Genomic DNA, 9,036 nt, shown 5'->3' on the forward strand with positions numbered 1-9,036 from the left:
GACGGTGTGACGTTGTGACGGTGTGAAGGTGCGACTGTGTGAAGGTGTGACGGTGTGAGGGTGTGAAGGTGCGACTGTGTGAAGGTGTGACGGTGTGAAGGTGTGAAGGTGTAATCTGTAAAGTCTGTCAGATGAAAACTCCCACATGTGCTTCCTTACCTGGCTGAGGATGTTCTTGTTTGGGGCGTTGTTCCCGTCCAGGTTCCACAGTCGGACTGTGTTGTCTGAGGAGCAGGACAGGAACAACCCAGGCAGTAGATGCCCCTCCCCCTTTCTCCCCCCTCCCTCTGGGTACACCTGTGGGAGACAGCAGAGGTGATGCTCACCTTTATTATTTTAGAATCTGTCACTGAACAGTCCCACCTGATGTAAGTGTGTTTAATGTCTGTGACCTTTGACCTCTGTGTTCACACTGACCTCCAGGCTCCACACGCAGGACGAGTGATAGAGAGCAGAGTAAAGCTTTCCTGCCCTGCGAGGGTCACGGAGGTCTCTGACGTCCCAAACATAAACACTGTGATCGTTGTACACACATGACAACCGACCACTGCTGGGGTCAAAGGTCAACGCCACTGTGTCCGGATACCGGGCCTCCTGCCTGCAGGAGAACAGCTGACTGAAGGGGGAGAGGAGGAGGAGAGACAGAGGGGGAGGAGTTACAGTGTTATCTGTATGTGTTACCTGTGTGTGTGTGTTACCTGTATGTGTTACCTGCGTGTGTATGTACGTGTGTATCTGAGTCGGTGTGTTACCTGCGTGTGTATGTACGTGTGTATCTGAGTCGGTGTGTTACCTGTGTGTGTATGTACGTGTGTATCTGAGTCGGTGTGTTACCTGTGTGTGTATGTACGTGTGTATCTGAGTCGGTGTGTTACCTGGCGTCCACCATTTTGGCGATGTCTGCTCCCAGACTATGTGGGCGGGGCAGAGTGCACAGGAAGTGAAGGTTAACAGGACTGAACGCTCGGATGATCCCATCAGAACAGCCACAGAAAATCAGGTCCTCAGTGACGGACAGACAGGTGGCCTGACACACCTGGGGGGGGGGGGGGGGGGGGGTTAGAAACCATGTTGATACTTTGATTGCTCATGATTGTTGATGTTGGTGAGTGGGCGAGTGGGTGAGTAGTGGGTGAGTGGGTGAGTGGAGGGTGAGTGGGTGAGTGGGAGAGTAGAGGGTGAGTGGGTGAGTAGAGGGTGAGTGGGTGAGTGGGAGAGTAGAGGGTGAGTGGGTGAGTGGGAGAGTAGAGGGTGAGTGGGTGAGTAGAGGGTGAGTGGGTGAGTAGAGGGTGAGTGGGTGAGTGGGAGAGTAGAGGGTGAGTGGGTGAGTAGAGGGGGAGTGGTTGAGTGGGAGAGTAGAGGGTGAGTGGGTGAGTGGGTGGAGGTTGTCGTCAGTCGGACGCTCTGTTTGTGGCGTTGAGGTAAATTTGGAACAGAGTGACCTGCCCGTCAGCCAATCAGGTGCAGTGATGGTCATGAGTGTCATGTTGCCGTGTATGGACCAATGGAGTGAGAGGATAAGAGGAGTCAGTGCGTCCAGCTCGGAGGATTACAGAGAGGATCAGAGGAGTCAGTGCGTCCAGCCCAGAGGATTTCAGAGAGGATGTCTGGACCTGAACGAGACTACAAGCTGTTCACGCTCTTAGCTAGCCAGCATGCTAACAGATCTGAGATGTGTTTCCTGTTAGGCTGGACGGACTGAGTCCTGCAGGACGGACTGAGTCCTGCAGGACGGACTGAGTCCTGCTGGACGGACTGAGTCCTGCTGAGACAGAGACTTACGGGGGCGGAGTCAACTCTCTGTTCAGGAAGCAGGGGAGGAAGCAGAGGAACTTCACATTAAAGGTTTTGATAGGACAGAAATATGAATATACACCTGTAACCACGCCCACCAGTGATGTCACAGTTCATCATACATCACTGTACACTGTGACATCACTGGTGGGCGTGGTTTGATATCCAACATTAAATAAACATGTGGACGCAGAGTTCATCCTCATGGTGGCGCTCTCCATCAACAATCATTCACACCTATCAGACAGGAAACAAGCACAGACTCACCCGAAGCTCCACCCACTTATCCAGGAGCCGGCGGTCGTTGAACTCACAGAGCAGACCCGACGTAGTGATGCAGAAGGTGGAGGACACCTGTCGGCCCCGCCCACACGCCACGTCACTGAAAAAATTATTCCTGAGCTCTCCCAGCAGCCCTGAACGCCCCATCAGGGGGACTGTAGCATTCACCTGGGGGGGTGGGGGGGAGAGAGGGGAGAGAGGGGGGAGAGAGGGGAGAGAGGGGAGAGAGGGGAGAGAGAGGGGAGAGAGGGGGGAGAGAGGGGAGAGAGGGGGGAGAGAGAGAGTTAGCAGCAGTAACATGATCTTCGTCTATTAGGAGGAAAAAACAAAACAGAGTCTGGGGTTCAGGGTCTGGGGTTCAGGGTCAGGGGTTCACGGTCTGGGGTTCAGGGTCTGGGGTTCAGGGTCTGGGGTCCCCTGCTTTTAACAGCAGGGTCTGGGGTTCAGGGTCTGGTGTTCAGGGTCTGGTGTTCAGGGTCTGGGGTTCAGGGTCTCGGGTCCCCTGCTTTAAAGAGCAAGGTCTGGGGTTCAGGGTGAGGGGTTCTGGGTCTGGGGTTCAGGGTCTGGGGTTCAGGGTCTGGGGTTCAGGGTCTGAGGTCCCCTGCTTTAAAGAGCAGGGTCTGGGGTTCAGGGTCTGGGGTCCCCTGCTTTAAAGAGCAGGGTCTGGGGTTCAGGGTCTGGGGCTCGGGGTCTGGGGATCAGGGTCTGGGGTCCCCTGCTTTAAAGAGTAGGGTCTGGGGTTCAGGGTCCTGGGTTCAGGGTCCCGGGTTCAGGGTCTGGGGTCTGGGGTCCCGTGCTTTAAAGAGCAGGGTGTGGGGATTAGGGTCTGGGGTTCAGGGTCTGGGGTCTGGGGTCCCCTGCTTTAAATAGCAGGGTGTGGGGTTCAGGGTCAGGGGTTCTGGGTCTGGGGTTCAGGGTCTGGGGTTCAAGGTCTGAGGTCCCCTGCTTTAAAGAGCAGGGTCTGGGGTTCAGGGTCTGGGGTCCCCTGCTTTAAATAGCAGGGTGTGGGGTTCAGGGTCTGGGGTTTTGGGTCTGGGGTTCTGGGTCTTGGGTTCAGGTTCTGGGGTCCTCTGCTTTAGAGTTGAGAGCCCGAGGCAGAGTTGACGGATTAACAAACAGGAAGTTGTGAACCTTGGAGGTTTTGGCGTGGTCCAGGTACCAGAACTTGACGTGACGGTTGCCGGCGGTAACAAAGTATGAGCTGTCATCAGAGAAGGAGACGGCGGTGACCTTACTCGACACCTTATTGGCTGCTAGCAGGATGTTCTTCTGCAGAGACACACGAAGAAGAAGCGATGACATCACACAGGAAACACAGTTCAAGATTTAAAACACCGCCAAAATAAAAGCACTCAAACTGACAAGAACTACAGAGACCTCCTCAGACTACAGAGACCTCCTCAGACTAAAGAGACCTCCTCAGTCCTACAGAGACCTCCTCAGTCCTGCAGAGACCTCCTCAGACTACAGACCACTGTTCACCTGTTGGTCTTCCCTGCCCCCTGCAGGGGGTCAGGAGGATCAGGAGAAGAGAGAGAGGTAGTTACCTTCCAGTTCCAGACGTTGACCATCATGTCGTGTTGGAATCCCACGCTGACGATGAACTTCCCGTTTGGAGAAAAAGAAACGCACGCCACTCCATATTTATGTTCCTGCAGCTCTGCCACCTGCACGTGCTCAGACGCATCCCAGACCCTGACGGCCGGCATGTGGCCGCTCTGAGGAGGAGACAGAGGTCAGGGTGTTAGAGCTGCGCTGGACCCTGAGCTCTAACTGTCAGGCTCCTGATGTTTACACCCTGAGCTCTGACTGTCAGGCTCCTGATGTTTACACCCTGAGCTCTGACTGTCAGGAGCCTGATGTTTACACCCTGAGCTCTGACTGTCAGGATCATGATGTTTACACCCTGAGCTCTGACTGTCAGGCTCCTGATGTTTACACCCTGAGCTCTGACTGTCAGGCTCCTGATGTTTACACCCTGAGCTCTGACTGTCAGGATCATGATGTTTACACCCTGAGCTCTGACTGTCAGGCTCCTGATGTTTACACCCTGAGCTCTGACTGTCAGGCTCCTGATGTTTACACCCTGAGCTCTGACTGTCAGGAGCCTGATGTTTATACCCTGAGCTCTGACTGTCAGGCTCCTAATGTTTACACCCTGAGCTCTGACTGTCAGGATCATGATGTTTACACCCTGAGCTCTGACTGTCAGGCTCCTAATGTTTACACCCTGAGCTCTGACTGTCAGGAGCCTGATGTTTACACGCTGAGCTCTGACTGTCAGGATCATGATGTTTACACCCTGAGCTCTGACTGTCAGGCTCCTGATGTTTACACCCTGAGCTCTGACTGTCAGGCTCCTAATGTTTACACCCTGAGCTCTGACTGTCAGGATCATGATGTTTACATCCTGAGCTCTGACTGTCAGGCTCCTGATGTTTACACCCTGAGCTCTGACTGTCAGGCTCCTGATGTTTACACCCTGAGCTCTGACTGTCAGGCTCCTAATGTTTACACCCTGAGCTCTGACTGTCAGGCTCCTGATGTTTACACCCTGAGCTCTGACTGTCAGGCTCCTGATGTTTACACCCTGAGCTCTGACTGTCAGGCTCCTGATGTTTACACCCTGAGCTCTGACTGTCAGGCTCCTAATGTTTACACCCTGAGCTCTGACTGTCAGGATCATGATGTTTACACCCTGAGCTCTGACTGTCAGGCTCCTGATGTTTACACCCTGAGCTCTGACTGTCAGGCTCCTGATGTTTACACCCTGAGCTCTGACTGTCAGGCTCCTGATGTTTACACCCTGAGCTCTGACTGTCAGGCTCCTAATGTTTACACCCTGAGCTCTGACTGTCAGGCTCCTGATGTTTACACCCTGAGCTCTGACTGTCAGGCTCCTGATGTTTACACCCTGAGCTCTGACTGTCAGGCTCCTGATGTTTACACCCTGAGCTCTGACTGTCAGGCTCCTAATGTTTACACCCTGAGCTCTGACTGTCAGGATCATGATGTTTACCCGCTCCAGGTATCAGATGGATCCACACAGATCTGCAGAGACCTGTACATGCTCCAGATATTAGACAGGTCCACACAGACCTGCAGAGACCTGTCCATGCTCCAGATATTAGACAGATCCACTCAGACCTGCAGAGACTTGTACATGCTCCAGGTATTAGACAGGTCCACACAGACCTGCAGAGACCTGTACATGCTCCAGGTATTAGACGGGTCCACACAGACCTGCAGAGACCTGCAGAGACCTGTACATGCTCCAGGTATTAGACGGGTCCACACAGACTCACCTCTCCTGTGACGACATATTTCCCGTCAGGTGAAAACGCTAACGTTGTGATCGCCTTCCTGAGAAAAACAACAATTAAATTAATGTCAAACACGGACGTCTACTCTGATTGGCTGCTAGATGTGTGACATTATTCATGTGTTGTCATGCCAACATTGTTGACCCGTAGGTAACCACGGCAACAGCACTGGTCGTTACCTGGAGGTGTTGAAGATGTGACGCTGACTGTTCCTCCGAGGGTTCAACAGGACGACAACACACCTGCAGACACACAGGTCAGTGTGTTAATACACACACACACACACACACACACACACACAGTGTTTATTTACAAACAACACACAGTGTTTATTTTCACGTACACAAACAGGAAGTGGACACAGGTATAATAAAGGTAAGTTACCCTGCAGGATAAGCCAGCAGGCCGGTCTGAGGGTCACAGGCGAGCGCTCGATTCCCTGGAGCTGAAATCCCCAAAACCTTCTCCAGCTTCACCTGAAGGTAAGAAGACATGGAGATAAAACCACTGAGATATACACGCAGATATCATGGCACCTGAACGCAGCATGAAGTAATCACCTGAACACAACATGAAGTTATCACCTGAACACAACATGAAGTTATCACCTGAACACAACATGAAGTTATCACCTGAACACAACATGAAGTAATCACCTGAACACAACATGAAGTTATCACCTGAACACAACATGAAGTAATCACCTGAACACAACATGAAGTTATCACCTGAACAGAACATGAAGTTATCACCTGAACACAACATGAAGTTATCACCTGAACACAACATGAAGTTATCACTTGAACACAACATGAAGTTATCACCTGAACACAACATGAAGTAATCACCTGAACACAACATGAAGTAATCACCTGAACACAACATGAAGTAATCACCTGAACACAACATGAAGTTATCACCTGAACACAACATGAAGTTATCACCTGAACACAACATGAAGTAATCACCTGAACACAACATGAAGTTATCACCTGAACACAACATGAAGTAATCACCTGAACACAACATGAAGTTATCACCTGAACACAACATGAAGTAATCACCTGAACACAACATGAAGTAATCACCTGAACACAACATGAAGTTATCACCTGAACACAACATGAAGTTATCACCTGAACACAACATGAAGTAATCACCTGAACACAACATGAAGTAATCACCTGAACACAACATGAAGTAATCACCTGAACACAACATGAAGTTATCACCTGAACACAACATGAAGTAATCACCTGAACACAACATGAAGTTATCACCTGAACACAACATGAAGTTATCACCTGAACACAACATGAAGTAATCCTCCTCTCACATGACTCTGCACCAAGCCATGTGTGTGTGTGTGTGTGTCAGTGTGTGTGGCGTGTCACATTAGCTCAAACAGCTCAGTCATATGACTGTCTGTGTGTGTGTGTGTGTGTGTGTGTGTTTGTGTATATGAGTCTGTCTGCGTGTACAGCGCCTGCGCACCTTGTCGCTCAGCTGGTCTCTTTGCCGCGCGGTGCCGCTCCTGCCGCTCCTTCCGCGCAGTTTGATGGACGGCGCGCGCAGCAGGTTCTTGATGCGGCTGCGGATCGTGCCGCTTCCCTCCGCAGTCATCGCGCTGTTAGCTTCGTTAGCTCAGCGGCTCGCGCTCCTCTCTGTCCCTGCTGCTGATGACGTCATGCTGTCTGCAAACAGAGCCGGTCCCGCTGTCCGGGCTCTGGTCCTGGTTCGGGACTGACTCGGATCGCTACCTCTTCCGCATTGTTTCCTCCGCCGCAGCGAAGACACGAAGCGGCTTCAGCACGAACCGGACCGGACACACACACACCGCAGCGACACACACACACATCCGGGCAGGGTTTTCAGAATAAAAGGGCAAATACATCGTGCTTGTTTTTATTGAGAAACCCATCAGACTGATCTATCTATCTATCTATCTATCTATCTATCTATCTATCTATCTATCTATCTATCTATCTATCTATCTATCCATCCATCCATCCATCCATCCATCCGTCCATCCGTCCGTCCGTCCCTGGTTCCCCTGATCTCCTTCCTTCTCCTGGTAAATCCTGCCCCTGCAGACCAGGAACACCCCACAAGACCCAGTCCACTAAACAACACAGTTTGGTTCCATCTCAGAGTCGCTCTTATCCCACTAACAGGTGACCTTGTACCCACTGACAGGTGACCCTGTACCCATTGACAGGTGACCTTGTACCGACTGACAGGTGACCCTGTACCCATTGACAGGTGACCGTGTACCCACTGACAGGTGACCGTGTACCCACTGACAGGTGACCGTGTACCCATTGACAGGTGACTGTGTACCCATTGACAGGTGACTGTGTACCCACTGACAGGTGACCCTGTACCCATTGACAGGTGACCGTGTACCCACTGACAGGTGACCGTGTACCCACTGACAGGTGACCGTGTACCCATTGACAGGTGACCGTGTACCCATTGACAGGTGACCGTGTACCCATTGACAGGTGACTGTGTACCCATTGACAGGTGACTGTGTACCCACTGACAGGTGACTGTGTACCCATTGACAGGTGACTGTGTACCCACTGACAGGTGACCGTGTACCCATTGACAGGTGACCGTGTATCCATTGACAGGTGACCGTGTACCCATTGACAGGTGACTGTGTACCCACTGACAGGTGACCGTGTACCCACTGACAGGTGACTGTGTACCCACTGACAGGTGACCGTGTACCCACTGACAGGTGACTGTGTACCCACTGACAGGTGACCGTGTACCCATTGACAGGTGACCGTGTATCCATTGACAGGTGACCGTGTACCCACTGACAGGTGACTGTGTACCCATTGACAGGTGACTGTGTACCCATTGACAGGTGACTGTGTACCCACTGACAGGTGACTGTGTACCCACTGACAGGTGACTGTGTACCCATTGACAGGTGACTGTGTACCCACTGACCGTGTACCCACTGACAGGTGACTGTGTACCCATCGACAGGTGACTGTGTACCCACTGACAGGTGACTGTGTACCCACTGACAGGTGACTGTGTACCCATTGACAGGTGACTGTGTACCCACTGACAGGTGACTGTGTACCCACTGACAGGTGACTGTGTACCCATCGACAGGTGACTGTGTACCCACTGACCGTGTACCCACTGACAGGTGACTGTGTACCCATCGACAGGTGACTGTGTACCCACTGACAGGTGACTGTGTACCCATCGACAGGTGACCCTGTACCCACTGACAGGTGACTGTGTACCCATCGACAGGTGACTGTGTACCCACTGACAGGTGACCCTGTATCCACTGACAGGTGACCGTGTACCCACTGACATGTGACCCTGTACCCACTGACAGGTGACCGTGTACCCACTGACAGGTGACCCTGTACCCACTGACAGGTGACCGTGTACCCACTGACAGGTGACCGTGTACCCACTGACAGGTGACTGTGTACCCATCGACAGGTGACTGTGTACCCATTGACAGGTGACTGTGTACCCACTGACAGGTGACCCTGTACCCACTGACAGGTGACTGTGTACCCATTGACAGGTGACCCTGTACCCATTGACAGGTGACCCTGTACCCACTGACGGGTGACCCTGTACCCACTGACAGGTG

At 52.2% G+C, this 9,036-nt stretch overlaps 1 protein-coding gene across 1 annotated transcript; it reads right to left on the reverse strand.

Moving 5' to 3' along the window:
* Positions 1 to 159: 159 nt before the first annotated feature.
* Positions 160 to 7,256, reverse strand: LOC117809145 (mitogen-activated protein kinase-binding protein 1-like; the record flags this gene model as incomplete). Its single annotated transcript, XM_034678838.1, has 11 exons — positions 6,894 to 7,256; positions 5,784 to 5,875; positions 5,579 to 5,641; positions 5,382 to 5,439; positions 3,624 to 3,794; positions 3,208 to 3,345; positions 2,062 to 2,244; positions 1,783 to 1,800; positions 876 to 1,036; positions 418 to 616; positions 160 to 297 (listed from the first exon to the last, which is right to left on the reverse strand). Coding segments are annotated over exons 1-11 (1,350 nt in total), but the record flags the coding sequence as incomplete, so codon positions are not given.
* Between the last annotated feature and the right edge of the window lie 1,780 nt (positions 7,257 to 9,036).

This window comes from Notolabrus celidotus, unplaced genomic scaffold (assembly GCF_009762535.1).
Source record: "Notolabrus celidotus isolate fNotCel1 unplaced genomic scaffold, fNotCel1.pri scaffold_240_arrow_ctg1, whole genome shotgun sequence".
Taxonomy (NCBI): Eukaryota; Metazoa; Chordata; class Actinopteri; order Labriformes; family Labridae; genus Notolabrus; species Notolabrus celidotus.